At 49.2% G+C, this 19,633-nt stretch overlaps 1 protein-coding gene across 2 annotated transcripts in view; it reads left to right on the top strand.

Annotated features, from left to right (window-relative positions):
* Positions 1-1,206: 1,206 nt before the first annotated feature.
* The window catches only part of MCAM (melanoma cell adhesion molecule), a 172,792-nt gene continuing 154,365 nt past the window's right edge, over positions 1,207-19,633 (top strand). The window contains exon 1 of one of the 2 annotated variants that reach the window (XM_069224843.1): positions 1,207-1,443. In XM_069224843.1, coding sequence (XP_069080944.1) covers positions 1,380-1,443 — 64 coding nt within the window. In that variant the 5' untranslated portion in view covers positions 1,207-1,379. The other variant, XM_069224844.1, reaches the window with a different exon arrangement.

Here is a 19,633-nt window from a genome sequence, read left to right as displayed (position 1 = left end):
AGACAAGAAATTGGAGCCCCAAGCAGCGTCCATAAGTGCGAGCTGCCCCCTGTGTTCATGGCATTGATGTTTTGCCACCTCTGAGGCCAGGGGTCGAAAGGGGCTACCAGGGGGTTGCAGCTGCGACCCATATATGATGCCCATGTCTGGGTCTGTTGCTTTGTAAGTTTCTCCCTGTATAGATGTGCCCCTGTTACTGTACCTCTGCAGATGTTGGCACCTGTATAAGAAAGTATCTACTTGTAAACGTGTGCGTGCCTGTCGGTAGACACCTATGTGAGTGTGCCCCTAGGTGTGCACTTGCGCAGGTGGGCTTGCAGGCTACGTCTGCGAGTACCTGTGTTAGGTGTTTTGTGTCTGTGTGGTGTATTTCTATGTTGGTGGTGTGCAGACGTGTATGAAAGTGCATGCACTCCTCCTGTCGGTATGCGTTCCTGTCACTGAGATCCGCGTCTATGCGCTCCCAAGCTCGTTAGTCCGTGTGTATAAGTGAATGTACCGCTATACGTCTGCCTCCTGCCCCCTAAGCTAGCTTCCTGGACGGCGTCTCACTTCCCTTCGCCCCCCTCCTGCCTGACTTCCGCTCTCTACCTTCCATCCTCCCGTCTGCCTACCGAGCGCCCCCACCTTCTCCCAAATATCTATCGACCACGATCGATTCATATCCCTCTTATCCCAGCTTCCTGTCCTCATTTCTCTCTTCCGCGTCTATATCTCTCTTCCTCGCATCTTAATTCGCTCCTTTTCACCCCTTCTGAATGTCCCATTTCTCCCTTTCGCCTTCTCCCTTCCCTCGCTCTCAGCCCCCCTTGTTCTTTCTACTCGCTCTCTTTTCTTCGGTTTCTTCCCGTCCCCTCTCTTGATGTTGTTTGCCCTTCTCCTCTTTCTTTTATCTCCTTCACTCGGTACCTTCCATCCTTCCCTTATTTCAATCTCTCCAATGTACCCTCCTGTTTAACCTGTGTTCCCTCTTGGACCCCACTCCAGTTTCTCTGCGCTACAGTTCCTTCCCTCTGTCTCGTCGTTCCAACTTCTCTCGTCATGCTTTTCTTCCTTGCGTCCTTTCTCGTTCCCTTCTTCTCCCGCTCCAGCTACGTCTCAGGTCCTGTTTCCTTCCATCTCCCCCGTCTCGTTTCAGTTATTTCCCTCTCTTTCCCGCGCTGAACTGTTCCCTCCCTTCCCCTTGCCCTATCTCCCTCTCCTGCCACCCAGCCTTTCTCATCCTTCCTTCCATCCACGTCCCTTCTCGCGCGTTCCTCTCTTCCTTCCCTATATCGCCCTCCCCTCGCTCCCTCTCCCCCACTCCTCCTCCCTCCTGACGTCACAGCCCTTGCTCTCTCCCAGCCTCCTCACTTCTCTCCCTGGCTCACGCGGTGAAGATGTCTCGGCTCGGGCTCTGCTCCCTCCTCCTCCTCCCCCTGGTCCTGCTGGGCTCCGGCGACGGTGAGTACCTCGGGGCGATGCTGGGCCGCCCGTACCTATCACATCCTCGGCTAGCTGCTACCAAGCGTGTGCGCGGGATTGCGGGGTATTCGTTCGTGCAACGGGGTCTTTGAATACACAGGTGCGTGCTTACAGAGATGGCAGATTTGCAGAACGTGTGATGCTTATTTCCAGTGTGTACTATTCGCAGGGCTGTTTTTTTGTACTTACAGCGCTAGTATTTCTAGTACTGGACCGTGTGCAGTAGTAGTCAGAGATTTACTGACCTGGGTGATCTGCCGTGCCTCGCACAGTTGAATGGCTGTGCCTTTTTGTGGTAGGTCATTTTTTTGGGTTGTCAATTTCAGTGTTGGGTCATTTGTAATGTGAATCAATTGTGATTTAGACCTTTGGCCATACGTGGCACGTACAGCACTGGGGCCCTTGTTGCGTTTGTCGTGTCTTATTTTCAGTTTTGGAGCATTCTACTGTTATCGGAATTACAGTTTCAAATATATATGCAGTGTTATGGCATGATGAGTGGTGTCCATTCTCAGCATGAGCAGGTTTCAGAATCGAAAATTTGCAGTGGTGGGACATTTGCGATGTTGTGGTATTTCTAGTAGGTGGCCATTTGTTTGGAGAATGTAGAACAGCATGTTCAGTGTTTGGCACTACCAGCATGTGTTTTCGGTATTTCCACCTGTTGGTTATTTGTGCGTACATGGGGTTGTTTTTGAGGAGAGGTATTCGCAGCATAGGGAGTGCTTTTGCTCCACTGAGTATTTACAGTATGATGGATGTGTGTTTTCAACCTTACGTATTTGTATCATCCCCTTTTGCATTTCTGTACGGTTATTTTGCAGTGTGAAGGTTGTATCCACAGTTAGGGTATTTGCAATGCCAAGGGTGTTTTTGAAGTGTTACATTTTTCCGGTGTAATTGGTGTGCATCTGTGATGTTGTGGTGTTTGTGGTGGGTTGCAGCATTCTGTGGGTGTGTTTTGGGGGGGGGGGAGCATGTAGGATGTGTCTTTGCTGCCCTGGGGGTTTTGCTGGAGTATTTGCAGTATTTAAGTGGAGGTTTCTTGTGGTAAGGTATGTGTACCATAATGGGTGTGTATTTGCAATTCTGTAGCATTTGCACTACGAAGGATTTCTATATAGATTTGCTATGCAGGGGTATTTTGTGCTATTTTAGTAGGGTGTTAGTTGCATGGGGAGGGGAGGTCTCTTTGCACATGGCTACGTTCAGCTTGAAATAGATGTATTTGTATCCAGGCATGTTCAGGTTGCAGGGTGTTTACTTGCAGAGATAGCCGGATGTACATTTTCAGGCGTGGGTGACAGTTGTATTCGTGTTTATGAGGGCTCTAATACACAGGTACCAGGTCATGTTGGGAAAAGCTGTGCACGGTGCTTTTTGTGGGCGTCTCTGTTTTCTATAATCAGTGCATTCTGATGTGTGTTTGGGGGGCCATCCGGGCTGTGGGCGGACTCGGGAGGAGAGTTGGGAATGGCGTGTTTCTGTTTGCAGTGATTGTTTGCATTCGGTTTTTCGTACAAACACGGCGTCTTGGCTGAAGAGGCTCTCAAGCCATAGTCAAACCACATGGCCGGGACGTAAGCAGGCGAGCTATCCTTCGGGCCACGAATCAGTGCTGGCGGAGGTTTTACACGCAGGTAAATAGTCCCTTATGTTGTCTTGGTGCCTGGCGTCGGTATTTCAGTCAGCCAGCTACCAGACTACTGACTGAGAGTCAGTCACTCACCCACGAGCACCACAATAAGGAGACAAGGGAAGTATATGCGGATAAATATAGGTCTACTTGATTCCACATACGTGTCTTGGTAATGTACAAACACACATGTATCATGTATATCTTCAAGGTATGTAGATCTGGAGTTAAAATTGTAAATCTATACTTAACTATATACATTCACCTTCACAATGTTTTGGTTCTCGATACTTAGCCCACGATTATGGTAATATTTAGTTTATATTTAATGTATATTTAATTAATATTTGGTAGAAGTTATTCTGAGATAGGCCCAAGGTCTACTGGTTACAGTTTAAAATTGTATGTCTGGGGTCACCATCAAAGTGATGTCTTGGAATAAGACTTGCAGGAACTGCAGTGCTTGTCTCCATAATCCCGCCAACATAAACAAAAGAAGCTTGCAAATACCTCGTTTAGTGGAATAAAGGCATGGACTTGTTGCTGTCTTCTCGTGGAGCGAGAGAAGTATTTTTCTGAGGGTCCGCCTGTCCCTTCCACTGATTTCATTTTTTTCACCCCACATACAAACAGGGGCATAGCAATCAATAGTGCAGCAGGTGCAGAGGTGTGGGGGCAGAGAGGTTTGAGAGGCCCTCTTCACCACAGTTAGTAGTTGTGTGTTCTTTCAATACCAGGGGGTGGGGGCTACTTCCTTTCTTTAACTGGGCCCCCAATGTGCCTTGGCTAAGTTTAAGCCTCTGCTTTATCAGTCTGTTTTCCTGTCATTTCCAAGTAGTTGGGGTGTGGCTTTGCAGCTTCTGTGTGCAAGTTTTCAACAGGCAAATAGCACTGATTGTTTAGGGTGAAAAGGAACAAGCAGGAGAGAATATAGTACAATTTAGCTAGAAAAAAAACCTAAGCTAGCAAAATCTCCTTTCACCAAATGCCCAACTCCTCCTATTCCACTCTAGGCAACTCTTAACAGCCTGGTTTTCTGTAGCCTGGGTGTTCAGCGTTGGGTGTTCAGCGTTGGGTTGTCCTACAGGGGATGGTTCAGTGCAGCGATTTCAGGATTCCGACGTGCAACACAAATATCAAAATGGCATTCTTAGTCAGTGGGTGCCCTAAAAAGGGGGTGTGGGTCCAGCCCTCTCAGGCTTATGTTGGGCATCACAACTCAAGGCTTATCACTTTGGCCCAGGTTGGCAGGGCCCCATGTTACCTGTTCTGCTTCAAAACACTGTTATCAGTCCAATGAGATTTAATGGAAGCAAGCCAAGACTACTACTCCCATAACACATTAGGTTGTCAAATAAATGTCCAGGACTAGAGCCTGATGGCTTGAACCCAGAGATGTCACCCTTAACATCAGTGACTAATTGAAATACAAGTGACAGGCTCCAGCTGCTTCTGTTCCCGCTTCCATTCCTTCTACAATCAAGCAGCACCAGGATCAGAACTGACAGCTAGAAACCCATGTGGGGCGGTGGCTGGGTCGATGCCACACATCCGCCTATCCACATGAGATTAATTGATGTGCAATGAATCTAAGTGAAACTGATTTCCGTAGTCTGCAATTATCCTGAAAACTGTAGGACCTTTGCCCTTCTGGGCTTGCCTTGGACACTCCAAGGTGGCATAATTAAAATCAGCTATGGCAAATGTGTCCACACCAAAGAATGGGGGCCTTGGTGGCATGGGTGGGTTATGGCAGGCAGTCCAGGTATGAAAAGCTGCTCCCAGGCCTGTGGCCCATCGGTGAAATGAATGGTGGTAAAATGACCAGTCTGGTCCTGCTGGGTGGACAAGGGATGGGCAGGCCGGTGTGTGGGCAGGGGAGTGCTGTCGCCGTGTGCTGATGGTTCTGTGTGTGTCCAGCACATCACATGCAGCGAGCAGGCCTGTCTGCCTGTCAGACTGCAGTGGAAGCGGCTGACGGTTCATACACAAAGCAGGGCAGATAATTTTCTGGTGTTGATGTGAAAATGGAGAAGCTGGAAGCTCCCTGGGCAGCAGCTTGTGTTTTCCCAAGCAGCCGCTCCTTGTTGAAAACAATCATGAATGTATTATTTGACGCTACCATTGGCTCAGAAGAAAATTATCTGGGTAATGTTGATATATCATTTTTTTCACGTTGCAGACTTCGGGTAAAAATAGTATAAAAGCATCTATCTTTGAGGTTTGGTAGAAAAAGAGATGTGGCTGGTGTGGTTTCCACCTCCTCTGCTGCGGCCTTTAATCAATGAAATCCTGTGTTTACTCTACAGCGCCCGCGCCCACAGCCGTGCAGCTTTGTAGCGCTGTAAATACCAGGTGTGCTGTTACTCGTTTTATTGACTTGATAAATAAAAGCCCGAGTAAATCCCGCGGAATTCAACCTGTGTTGGGTGGATTTTCATACCATTCATGCAAAAGGCATCTTTATCCCAGTAAATATTTTTGCCGCTTAAATAGGGGGTTTAATCACAACATTAAGATTTCACATCTGGTGTTCCTCTCAAAATGTGCGTTGGTTATTTATGCCGCAGGTTTTGACAACGGCTGCTGCAAGCACTGTTCCTGAACTGCCCTCTTCTTCATGGGCAGGTTTGATGTGTTACCAGGGGGCACTTTGAGAATCTAGTACCAGTGAGTAGTCTTAGAAGAGGCCATTGTGTGGAGCATGCACACCGGGCTCTCGTGGGCAGTCTGAGGAGTTGGTACTGATGGGCAGTGAGGCACGTTATCCCTGGTGGGCAGAATGGGAAGGTAGTATTTGTAGTATTGTTGGAGAGTATGATGAGCAGAAGTTGGGGGCAGTGTGAGGAGCTGACTGGTGGGCAGTATATGGGGTGTTTATATTGTAGTGTTGTTAGACAGTGTTAGGAGCAGTTATTTGGGGGCAGTTCGAAGATCGGTCATTGGTGAACAGTGTGAGGAGTTGTCCCCCGTGAGGGCGTATGGGAATGTCTCCAAAAGAAATTACCACGTGAGATGACAGTCATGTCCATTCTTCACCTTTGAGCACCATCAGGCCGACCACCGGGGTTCACCCTAGCACCTGGAGGCGATCTAGTGAGCAGTTATCTGCCCTTGTTGCCAGCATTTAAAGAGGGCATGAGATGTTGCTTTTTAACTCACTAATCCTGATACAGTAGGACAGTGCTGTGTGAGGGGGGAGCTTGGCCTGCTGTTTCCGGTGCTGTGCTGGTTGTGAAGTTGGCCCTGCTGCTGACTTTGCTGTACGTGGTGTGTGTGCGAGAGGATTTGTCACCGCCCCAGGTATACCTGCTTGGTGTATGAAGGAAGCTTGCACTCCTGGTGGCTGTCCGGTGCATATTCTGCTCCTGAAGCAAGTGTGTACTGTGGGTAACTTCAATATGTCGTATGTTTGCAGGAAGCTTGCTTGTTAATGCATGTGCTTGTTTGCTTCTGTGTGCTGTGTTGTATGCGTGCTGTGTGTGGGAGAAGCATTGTGTGCGGGCGCCCTACTGTTCTATGTGTGAAGGAAGCTTGCCCAGCCGGGTAGTACCCATTCCCTGGTCGTCTCCACATCTCTTTTCAGTTCTTACAGATAGATCCCTCGCAGGGATGCACACAACACCCGGCAATCCTCCAGCTGAATGCAGTGATGACGGGTATCAGTCATTTTGGTTAACCTGAGGGAAGAGAATGGTGGGCATGAACTCATATGGTTATTTGGACTGAGGTAGACACTTACGACAATCTTAAATTTGTGTGTTTCCAAGTGGTCCCTTTCTCTGTTCTGCACCAGCTCCAATACTTTGAGCTGCTGCTCCCGCTTCTGCCTGGAATGGCCCTACCTTCTCCAGCTGGCCCACAGAACATCTCAATAACCTCGACCTCAAGAAAGATGCATACAGGCACAGCTTAAATTGATTGTCATAAGTGTCTACCTCAGTCCAAATAACCAGAGGAGTTCATGCCCACCATTCTCTTTCACTGCTCAACACAATATACCTTCACAGTTGTCTCCCTTGGTCACCTGGAAACCTCCCTCTAGTAGATGTGGACCTCGGAACAATGGACAGAACAGATACCCTGCCCTGAAGAACTCCTTTGGGACAAAACGTGTTGGCTATGGCTATTTTCACTGTACATGAAGTTACATATAGACAATCATAAGTGAACTAATAAAATTATTCAAGTCAAAAGAAGATGTGGTTGATGGAATAATATATATACTTGGTGCTGCATAAGGATGTGACGACATATAAGGAGATCTTCCCTCTTTTATAATTGAATGTATATTTGTGCTGAGTCTTGTTATACAATTTTTCCCTATCAGTTCATATCATCCTTGATGTCTGCATTAAGGTGAGAGTATCTTTTTGCCCTCTCTATTCCTGGAAGGTCTCTGTGGCAATTTGGGTCGCGGTAGAAAAGAAGTGACACATTTATTGTGACTCAAGAGATGGGGATACATTAGCTCCTCTGTGAAAGGCAGGGATATACCTTCCAGTCACCTCATTAGAAGCGTTAGTCACTGATGGGCTCCTTGCTATACAGGTCACCCGGTAAGTGGTAGAGGCATCGATTGTACAAGCCACACTCACTTTAGACTGAGACAAAATAAACTCAGTGCACACTTGCACCGCGTGTGGAAGGTCGAGGAGTGCATTATGGGACGTAAAAGTGTCCCTCTTTACACAGGCTGGTCCATGACTGTTCTGTTACAACACATTTTGTCCACTGTTGTTTTGCCTCATTCACAACTAGTGTGGTTGTGTTGGTTATGTGGCATTGAACATAATGTACTTGGAAGTATGATATCTGGCGGCACAAAAGACAGCGTCATTGGACGTAGGAATAAATTCTGTTTGTTGAGATCCTGCGTCTTGTCCCAGATCCATGTGGAGCTTTGTGCAGTGTTTATTATGACTATTAGGTTGTTCACCTCCTTGTTCAGTTTCCTATGAACATTTCTGCTCGTTGGTGGACTCTTCTATTGACCAAAGAGCAACAGAGGCTCCCTTTGAAGACCAAAGTGGGGCTTGAGTTGACATGAGCTGGACAGAGGGGGGTGGGTAGGTATAGAAGGAAAGTTCTGGTTGCAACACTTCCGTTAGGGTGATAAGGCCTTTGGTGGGTGGCAGAGCCCTTATTGTTTTCATACTGCTTCTTAGGTGGGCAGATTACCTCTGTGTAGTATGCTTCTTGTGTTGCTATCACTAGGAAATACAAAAAACAGAAACACCAGCTATTTTACAATGGTCCCCGATAGTAAGGTGCACAGTGCAGAAGAGCTATATCTACTGAGTCCAGAATGGTCGATTTCAGCTGTAATTGCAGTTATGAATCTAGCAATCGTGAGATTGTGAGGAATAACACGTGCACCTGGAATTACCGCCTGCTTTTCCACGTGCCAATTTTCCTTTCGAGGAACAATTCCAATCCTCTTTACCCCCTGCTCTGAGCAGGGGATATATGGGAGGGGGCCCATAGTAAGTTTCGGGGTGAGGGGGTGGGAACGTGTCAGGGTGCAGAAGAACCAATGGGCGGTACAAGCGCAAGGGGGTCCAGGCAAGGGCCAAGCTGTGATTATGCCGGTAGCCCCTTTGGGAGCTGCACTCAATTTTACTTTGGGCTTTTCTAGGTGGTAGAACTGGGCCCTGTGTTCCCACATCTGGTAAATATGGGTGCAAGAGCACAGGGGCACAAGCGGTCAGGCAGATGCCCCGCAGCTCCTACTCCATCGGAGTCATTATTGGGCCCTGTGGGTTTTGTAAGACCATTTTACACTGCTTGTTTACTATATATGCCTGCGGTACCCATTGTAAGTACTTTAGACCATCTGAAAGGTAATGCAGATCTATTTGTCGCACTATATTGAAATGACAAGAGACACTGTTTTTTTAGATTTTGCTGAATAATCTTTGTTTCTCTTAAAAAGGTGAAAAGTGAATAGCCCATACAGTAAGACATGGGCCATGTTCTCCATGTGTGTGGATTCTGACTGATCAAATTACATCTCCTTTTTCAAAAGGAATAGTTGACTTTTCTAATGAAATGCTATTCCCGCTCACTAGCGTCACTACCCAAAAATCAAGGTGAGTACTTTCTTTTTGCATACAAAAAGCAGGTGTACTAGACCATTGAACCGTTATGGTAGTAGTGACATTGACTCTTCTTAAAAAATTGGACCTATGAATTTATCCCAATTATTTTATCAGGCCCCATTCAATGTCATCCTTCAGGCCCTCACTCTGTGTTCTGAGAGAAAGGATCCACTGTTGCATCTTCTTAAAGAGGATACCACATAAAATTGATTGATTTTCTAGTTTGTACTTCACCAGGACTACCCATTAAAATTGTTGCGGTAATGTCCTTGCTACAAAAAACAGCTCATCGTTTTTGTGGTCAGTTTACATGGCTAAAAATTTGTTTGATGCTCCCACGTGTTGCTTAATCTTACGCGTAGTTGTGCCTTTGTTCTGAGGTTTCAGCTACATGATAGCGTATAGGCAACTCTGATTGTGTTACATTCACAGTATTTGTATGATTGATTGCCCAGTCCGAGCACAGTTCCTGGTTTCCTGTTTTTAAAACAATGTTTTTGGTGTCCTTGGTGGAAGGACATAGAAATAATTTACCGCAGAGATATCATACTCATATTAGTGATAAGCGTCATAGAGAACTCTCTCGGTTATTGGTCTAAAGGATGTGCCCCCAAATATTGAGTCAACAATATCAATGGAACAGAATATGAAGGACTGAATATTGAAAATATAGTATTGACAGGTAAGCTAGATTTTTTTCTACCTAACTCCATATATATGTACGTATGCAGTATGTATATCTTCAACATAGGTAGATGTGGAGTTAGGAATAGTAACTGTACTTCCCCATGTGCACTTACCTTTCGATATTTTGCCCCTCAATATTCAGCCCTCGGTATTATTATGACAAGATATTGTTGTACAATCGATCTAAAGATAATGGGCCCGTTTTGAGGATCTTCCGGTTTTTTAATGATCTTTTTTATTTGATTCGGCATGACGTCTATGTCCTGCCCATTGTCATGATCTTACCTTGTTCTTGTGTTCTAGCAATGTTTATCTTTGTTTAATGCGCTGGTGTATGTAGGTGTTACAGTTTGACTTAGGCGGGCTCTGTGTATTTCAATGTCTATTTCAACTGGGCCGATGACTTATTCCATTACACCTCAGGAGTTTAGTCACAGGAAGATATTAGGGGAGGGCTCTTGGATGGAAAAGATAAGATCTGTTGGTTAATTGTTCATGGTCTGGCTTGATGCATCTGTTGCCAGACAATGAGAATCATCAGGAGTGGGACTCTCTGACTACATGTTGGGAGCCAGAAGTACATGTTTTGATGGGGCATAAGTTGTGTGCTTCCACACAAAAAAGTGGTGCTGTTGCCACAGCTAGGACGTCTTTCTTTATTTATCCTGCTGGCCGAGTTTCAGCTTTCATGGGCACTGATATGAGTGTAATTCTATTAAAGTGTCTTAGATAACTATTGGCGTTTTTGTCTGGCAGCAGCACAGATCCGGTGGGAGGAGGGCAGTGTTAACCTACAAGGATTTTTATGTCTGGCTAGACAGTGCCACTGTCACTTGACCTTTTCACCTACACCAATACTATTCTACAGTTCCTTGCTTCCACACAGATGCATATCCATTCCCATGCTGTCTTTTTGCTTTGTTTTGTATTTCTTTGTCCAGAAAAGGCTGCCTTATCTTTTCTAGGAGGACTACTTGAACTCCAAATTCTTGTCCTGGAGATAAGGAGCTCCCCTGCGCCTGTGCATTTTCCTTGTGTGGGGCAGCAAGCCAGTGATGTCACGTTGTAGGCGGGGCCCAGCTGTGCTGGCTCAGGCATCTCTGAGGGGGCGGAGTGTGTCGCGTCTCTCAGGTGCTGCTGATTAAGCCAGTGCGTGCTGTAACTGGGGGTGTCGGAGCTCTCAATGGTAGCTGTCTCAGAATGGGGGTGCACGTAGAGGAGTGTGGGTACCGACTATGGTAGCGTCTGCTTCGTACAGAAGTGTCCTGGAACCCTCCGAGTCAAACAAAAGTGCAGGTTGTGGGAGGGGCACACAGCCCCGCGGTGCCCCTGCGAGCGCCGTGATACCCTAGCGGTGTCTCAACTCTTCGGTGCAGGTATCTCAAAGTAGGGTTTAGTGCAGTGGCGTAACAAAGGCCTCCGCGGGAGGGGCGCGAGCTCCAGGACCCCCTCGAATATAGCTCGGACGGGTGTTCAGCTGGTTGCCCTGCCAGCCGCGGGACTATCCAGGTACCTATTTGGGAGGTTGAGTGTCGTCTCATATCAGGAGTGCTGTCACGTGCTTTTCTGCGACAGAGAGTCCGTGTTGTGAAACTGTGAGTCAGTCTCTGAGTTGACCCTGCTGGATTTCCTGCTCCGCCCTGGCGGGGTCCTGTTGTCAACGGTGCGGCAGGTGCAGTTACACCGAGGCCTAGATGTCTGAGGGGCCTCTGAATCCTGATTACTGCTGCACTTTGCTGCCCAAGCGGGCGCAGCATCTATGGGGAGGAGTGGGGTGCCCCCATGTGCACTGGGCCCACGGCACTCCTGCTACGCCGCCGTCCCCAGGGCTCTCGTTTTCACAGTGCGAATTGTTGTGGTGCTTGTCCGGCTGTCTCACATTCTGACCCTCGCCCGCGGGCGCTGGGGGTCATGTAGGCCTGGAACTGTGAAAGGACCCGTCTGTGGTTCAGAAATGGATTTCGCTGAGCTTCCTGAAACTCGGAAACTTGGCGCGTTGGGAGCAGTTTGAATAGAGTCACTTGTGTTGTGGGCCCCCTCCCGACACTGTTCCCGAGGAATCTCCTGCATTTCCATTTTATAAGCTGCCCTCCCCCTCTCGAACTCCCCATTAGGGGTGTAAATCATCGTCGACAGAAGCCACACCATCGCCCAATGACCTTCTTTGTAGCCTCCCCTCATCTGCACAGGTTCTAAGAAAGCCCAGCCTATAGGGGACTGCGTCTCATGAGACAGCTCAGTGGGTGCTGTCCCTGTGCCTCCTGCTGACTTATGTGCAAACTACAGGTCACTAATAGTCAGGGGTTAAATGTAGCCACTTCAGACTGGAGGAGGGGGCAACTAGACTGTCAGCACTGTAGTTCGATGGGTTGAGGCATCAGCTGCGGAGATCCGTGTTTGACTTGCGAGACAAGGGTTTCAGTCACATAGGACTTAGGACAACACCGGTGGTGGATGAAGTAGGTGCAGGTCCGGGTTGTAGGGAGGGGGAGGGCTGTGGATCAGGACTTTATGGAACAACAGGGAATATTAAAAGGAGACAATATATTATGAAAGGGGGCACCTCTGGGAGAAGGGCAGATACTGGGGAGAGGGCAATGGGCACCAGACTGACGAAGAGCCTGATGTGGACAAGACTTTCCGGTCTGTGGTCGGCTCCTTCACCTCAGATTCGTTGCATCTTCACTAACCCCTGACAGAAGTCACGCAGTAGCGCAATAACTGTCCCGGGCTCTGGTGCAAAAAAGGAAATGCAACCCCCGTGTTCTTGTTATAAAAGACCACAATAATCCTATTTCATCGTGCCTCTCGGGCCTCTGGGCCCGGTGCCACTGCACCTGCTGCACCAGTGGACGCTCCGCCTTGCGTGAGTCAGAGATGAGGACACTCCAACGGACTTCTCGCTTCGTGCCCTTTCATATCACATTCCCGAGGGCCTCCGTCACTCCTGATAGACATGGGCAGGCCGGGGCACCAGCAGCGGGGGTGGGCTCCGCAGCGAGACGCCGGGCAGGGCGGGGGAGGGCACGGCCCTCAGCTATTGCCAGGGAGGGGCCACAGGAGGTATCTGACCGAGAGGAAATGCTGCGCATTCCTTGTCCCCCTCGCCCGATGAGCTGTGCCAGGGTCCGGCAGGGCCGGTCCCAGTCCCCGGTGGCCGGATGCCAGACCCCTCCCGGCTGCCCGGACAGGAGATGCCTCGTAACTAACCCTGTTACCGGAGAAAGTTCAGCGTGCCTGAGGACAGCCGTCAGACCGGGCCCTCTGCCCACTCTCCACCCTCATGCCAGGGTGCACCAGCCCGCCCTTCGGCGCCTAGAATCCTTTCCGGTCCATAAATATGGTCTACTAAAATCTTAGAATGAACATCTTGGTTACACAGCGCTTGAATTTGGACAGCAGGAAAGTATTAGAAATAATATACAAGACCCAAACTGAGGATCTGGTTGGCTTTCTAAAATGTTTCTGGAACTGCATCAATCTAGCTGCTGATAACAACCACAGACATATATGGTAGCACGTAGCATGTTTTGGCACTAGTGCCTACTTTTGGCATGGGCGAGTTGGGCGCCCAGTGCGCCAGTGCTCAGAGGGGCGTAAAGAACTGTCTGCATAAGAGGCCTGCAAACAGCAACGCCTCTCTCTCTACCTTGGCTCCTCCAGTGATTTCTTTGAAAGTGCTTCTAGCCACCCTATCAGTTCCCTACCTTACGCTCCCATCTATGCCTAAACCCCCTCCCCTCCCGCCCCCCCCCCCCCACACACACACACGGAGGCCACCTCCCCAACCCATTGGCGCAAGCCTCTTAGAGCTACCCTGTGCGTGATTCAGGTGAGCCGAGGGAGGTGCGACGTGTGCTCCGAGGCAAGTCGCCGCTTCCTTGTAGCCAGCCAGGGACTGTCCTGTGAGAAGGGGCTGCTGCCTCACTTCACTGCCCAGCAGTCACGAGGGCGGCACATTTATTTCGCTTCAGGGCGCTAGTGGGTAGGGTGACCAGATTTTGAGGAGCAAAAACCGGGACAGGTCAGATATAAAAGAAGGACTAAGTATTTTGTCATTCACTTTTATATCGGGCATTACCTCCCGTCCCTCCCTCGCCTTCCTTTTAACCAATGAGGCCTCCTGCCTCCCCTCTAGACCCTCCCTTCCCCTTTCAAAAACCCCCCCCACCCTTATCCCCTCCTGTTCTTTTGTCTAGCCCACGCTAGACGGTTTTCTTTCCCTTTCTTACCTGCACGGCGGGGCCTGGAGGTCGTCGATGGAGGCACTCCTCGGGACGCGGAGCTCCGCGAGGAGTGCTACGGCTGGGGCGCGTCTTGAACGAGCAGCATGGTTGCTCGAGAGGCGTGTCCTGGAGGCCGGCTGACGGGGTCAGCCGGCCCTCTGTGGCTGGGACGTTGATTTCCGGGTTTCAGCGCCGCGGAGCCGCGGGGAACCGAGGGAATTCAATTCTGAGATGCTCTCAGGTAGGACGGGCGTTCGGCCCGTGGTTGTTATGTATTTGATGAAATAGGTGACCTCTTTAGGGATTGGTGGAGCCCTGATTGGGGGGAGGACCAGGTGCCTATATAGAGGGTAGTTTTTTGGGATTCAAGTCAGTGATTATTTGTTTACTATGCCTAAAGTTCCAGCAAAGAGACGTAGGATTGTCTCTTCTTCCTCGGAGGAGGAGGGGGGTGAGGCTAGCATTACTACTCCTGAGAACTCACAGGTACCTGGCAGGGGTACTCCCCTCATGTCCAGAGAGGAGGTTCAGGATATGATTGAGGTGGCGGTGACCAGGGCACTACAAGCAGGCGTGGCCAGGACTGGTCAGTCTAAATGTGCGCACTCATCGGTAGCAGCTAGGAAATCATCATCGGAGAGTGAGGATGAGGCCCCATCGACGTCATCTGGGGGGAAATATGTTTCCAGAGAAGATATGTGGGAAGTGATGGCACATGTTCGGGACAATTTGGGTTTCCCGGTGTTTCAACCTGCAAACTCGGATTCTCATTTATTTCCTCAATATAAGACACCTTCAAAGTTTGCCATGCCTTTTCAGGGACCTGTGAGGGATATGGTGTTTCGTGAGTGGAAGGATGTGGATAAGGCTCAGGTTCCACGATTCCTTCAGAAACTTTACTTACTTGAGGGTGAGGAGGTTTTGCCTCCTTCAGTACGCCTGGACTCTATTTTGGCTACTCTGATTGGCAAAACGGCAGTCAATCCGGAGGATTGTGTGCCTACGGATGCCACTGACCGTAAAGTGGATTCGGGTCTTAAGAGGGCTTTTGCTGCGGAGAATCTGGCGCTGAGGGCAGGGATTTATTCTGCTTATGCGTCACAATCATTGGTTCAAGACTTTGATAAACTGGCGGTGGCTGTACAGGAAGGGGCGGAATGTTCGGAGCTCCTGGCTGGTATGGAGCAGCAGGCCAGATTGTTGGCTGATGTGTCTTCGGATGTGGTCCGTACTTCGGCTCTGGCATCTGGGTCTTTGATTGGGGCTCGTAGGTCCCTCTGGTTGCGTTCCTGGAAGGCTGATCCAGGGGAAAAGGCGGCCTTGTTGAGACTGCCGTTTGAAGGTCGTACCTTGTTTGGAGAACAATTGCCATCCATGCTTTCCAAGGCTTTTAAGGAACGGAAGCATGCCTTACCTTATAAAGGGGGTTCTTCTTCGGGTAAAGGGTGGAAGAAACATTCCAGATCTTCTCCTACTAGGGATGCTAAATCCTTTTCATTTAGGAAACGGCGTTTTCAGCCGCGTTTTTCAACTAAGAAGTCTGCTCCTGCGACCCGGGGTGGTTTCAAGAAGGGGTCCTGACAATCACTGTGGGCCTGGCAGAGGGCCGGTTGGGGGAAGACTGAGTCACTTTCTTTCGGCTTGGAAGGACAGTGTAAACGATCATTGGGTACTAGACATTGTGGCCAATGGTTATGTCATAGATTTTGTGGTGGTTCCTCCAGATTCAGGGGTACGTCCCACACCTCTGCCTTCAGAGGGGTCACGGAGAAGAGCATTATTGGACGGAGTGCGGGACTGACTGGTCAAGGGGGCCATTTCCCACGTTCCGCTAGACGAACGGGGTCAGGGCACTTATTCGGTCTTGTTTCTTGTGCAGAAAGTTTCAGGGGGATTTCGGCCGGTGCTCAATCTAAAGGAGGTGAATACCTGGATCAGGACAGTGCATTTCCGCATGCTGTCCATTCAGACTATTTTTCCATTTGTCAGACACGGGGACTTCCTGGTGTCACTGGATCTGCAGGACGCTTACCTACACGTACCGGTGGCAAGATCCTCTCAAAAGTTCCTGAGGTTTGCTGTGGGTCAGGACCATTATCAGTTTTGCGTTCTGCCTTTCGGGCTAAAATCTTCTCCTCGAATTTTCACAAAGGTGCTGGCTCCTCTAGTGGCTTTGCTTCATTCAGAAGGGGTATTTCTGCATCCTTATCTAGACGACATTTTGATTCATGCCCAATCACGAGACCTTTTGCAGAAGCAGGTGGTCCATGTTCTGGGGGTCCTGCAAAACCACGGGTTTTTAATCAATTGGGAGAAGTCAGACTTAGTGCCGTCCCAGGATCTGGTTTTTCTGGGAGCTCGGTTTCAGACTCTTCTTGGGTTGGTGACTGTGTCAGAAAAACGGTTGGGTGTCCTACAGGCTTTGGTAAAGAAGGTATTGTTGCGGTCTGCTCCCCGAGCTCTTCTATGGTTGCGTCTGCAGGGTCATTTGGCGTCGGTGATATTTCTGGTTCCTTGGGCACGTTTCCATCTCCTGTGCTTGATGACATGGTTCTTGAGAAGGTGGACACCAGGGTCCGGTTCTCTGAAGGACAGGGTTCCAGGGTCCGGATGGATTCACAGAGAGTTGCAATGGTGGTTGGATGCAGACCACCTGAGGATAGGGGTTTCTTTATCGCCTCTGAGACCCGTGGTGGTGACGACGGATGCCAGCCTCTCCGGTTGGGGAGCATGGATGGGGTCGGCTCAGATTCAGGGGTTTTGGTCCCCTCGGGAGGCGAGTCGGTCATCGAATTGGCGCGAATTGCGGGCAGTATTCCTGGCTCTGGTCCATTTTCAGGATTCCCTGAGAGGTTTGGCGGTTCTGGTTCGCACAGACAACTTAGTGGCCAAGGCTTATGTCAATCGGCAAGGAGGGACCAGGTCAAGGGCTCTGTTCAATCTAGTCAGGGAGATTTTTGTGTGGGCTCAGGAGTGGGTTCCTTCTCTCAGGGCTACGTACATTCGGGGGGTGGTGAATGTTCGGGCGGATCTGCTGAGCAGAGTGATTCCTTCCTCTCAACTTTTCTCTCTCCGGAAGTCTCTGTTTCAGCATCTGGTTCGGCTTTGGGGTCTTCCAGTGCTGGATGTGTTTGCGTCAGTAGGGAATGCGAAAGTGGATCGCTTCTGCTCCCGGTTTCGATGTCCCCAAGCATGGGAGGTGGACGGGATGTCATGTCCTTGGCCGCAGGGCCTTTTGTATGCGTTCCCTCCTTTTCAACTACTCAGGGCGTTTCTGTTACGTGTGAGGGATCTGGGGTCCAGGGTTGTCCTAATTGCGCCACTTTGGCCGAGGGCGAATTGGTTCCCCTTGTTGAGGCTGATGGCGGAGGGGAGGATGTGGCCTCTGCCTCTTTGTCCGTCTCCCCTGGAGTTTCCCTGCCTCCCATTGGGGTCATTGAGAAGGTTACACTTGACGGCCTGGAAGTTGAACGACGGGGATTGACAGGTCTGGGGGTGCCGGTAGCTTTGAGTTCTACATTGCTGGCTTCGAGGAGACGTTCCACTTTGCTTTCTTATGGTAGACAGTGGAAGGTGTTTTCATCATGGTGCTTAAGTCGTGAGTTAGATCCTACCTGCGCTTCTATCTTTGAGGTGATGCAGTTCCTGCAGGACGGTGCTCATTTAGGGTTGTCAGTGGCATCTCTTCGGGTGCAGTGGGCGGCTATTCAGGCATTCAGAGGACCATGGCGTAATCTTCAGGATGAAGGGCGCTTGATGCCGAGACTTTTTCAAGGGCTTGTTAATTTATTTCCTCGCCCGGTACGTTCTTTTCCTTCATGGGATCTGTCCTTGGTTTTGGATGTGTTGACGGAGCCCCCTTTTGAACCTTTGGGGGACTGTGATTTGCGCCATCTATCTTTGAAGACATTCTTTTTGGTAGCCATTACTTCGGCTCGTCGGTTGGGGGAATTGGGGGCATTGGCTTGTTCCTTTCCTTTTTGTAAGATTTTTCACGATCGGGTGGTTCTGGTTCCGGTACCTTCCTTTATTCCAAAAGTCAATTCTTCGTTCCATTCCCGGCAGGAGGTCATCCTTCCTTCATTTTGTCCGAATCCCTCCTCAAGGGAGGAGGTCCGTTTGCATTCGTTGGATGTGCGCAGGGTTTTGTTGGAGTATCTGCGGGTGGTGGCTCCTTTTCGTAAAGGGGATTCACTGTTTGTTAATTTTGGTCCGGCTCGCAAAGGTGAAAAACCTTCCACGGCTTCCTTGAGTCGGTGGGTTCGATCTTTAATTCTGTTGGCCTATTCCTTGAAAGAGGTGGTTCCTCCTCAAGGGATTCAGGGGAGATCTACCAGAGGCATGGCGGCTACGGTGGCGGAGCTTCAGGGGACTTCCGTGGTGGAAATTTGCAGGGCCGCCACTTGGGCTTCTCCTTCGACGTTTGTGCGTCATTATAGGCTGTCGGACTTGGGTAGTTTGGAGTCGGTGTTAGGTCACCGGGTCTTATCCTCTATGAGATAATGTTTGGGATGTTCTTGGTGCAGGATATTAAATAAAGGTCTTGCAACTCGATGTCCGTCTCCTGTGTGTTTTCTTGCTATGTCTCATTGGTTAAAAGGAAGGCGAGGGAGGGACGGGAGGTAATGCTTCCATTTTCTTACGATAATGGCATTACTCCTAGTCCTACTCCCTCGCCTTCCTTTTCCGTTCCCTCCCACCCTCCCGGTACGGACTGTCCGAGTTGCAGCTTGGGCTTGGTTTTTGTACAGGAGGGGATAAGGGTGGGGGGGGTTTTTGAAAGGGGAAGGGAGGGTCTAGAGGGGAGGCAGGAGGCCTCATTGGTTAAAAGGAAGGCGAGGGAGTAGGACTAGGAGTAATGCCATTATCGTAAGAAAATGGAAGCATGACCGGTTTTTTTGCGTAGCTTTGTGAATGTGTGCCTATACATGTGTGTGTTTATATATATAGATATATATATACAGCAGTGCTTTAAATGGGCCGGTACTGTCCGGTACTGAGTACCAGCACTTTTTTATTTTGAGAGGGAGAGTACCAGCACATCTCAAGAAAAACGTAATACTTTTAATTGGAGAGTACCGGCACTTCTCAGAAACAAGCAGGTACTCTGGCACAGAGTACCTGCACTTTATTTTTTCCATTTCAAGCACTGTGTATATATATATATATATATATATATATATATATATATATATATACATACATACATACACACACACACACACACACACACACACACACACACACACACACACACTTTACAAGACTACACATATAAAATTAGCCATGGCTTGACCTCCCACCCTGCACCCCAACCCGCCCCACCCACCTCTCTCTGCTCCCCACTGTCTCTCTGCTGGGAGCAGACAGGGGACTGTGTTGCGTGACAGTAACAGATAAATGACTTTAATTATTTCATACTTTGCAGGCATCTGTTAAAGGAGAGCATACCTTTAATTTATGCTTCCCTAGATAATCTGACCTTGTTTTGTCCCAAAAACCGGGACATTTGTTTAAAA

This window comes from Pleurodeles waltl, chromosome 3_1 (assembly GCF_031143425.1).
Source record: "Pleurodeles waltl isolate 20211129_DDA chromosome 3_1, aPleWal1.hap1.20221129, whole genome shotgun sequence".
Lineage (NCBI taxonomy): Eukaryota > Metazoa > Chordata > Amphibia > Caudata > Salamandridae > Pleurodeles > Pleurodeles waltl.
The sequence above is the reverse complement of the archived record's forward strand: the minus strand, read 5'-3'. Positions and strand labels throughout refer to the sequence as shown.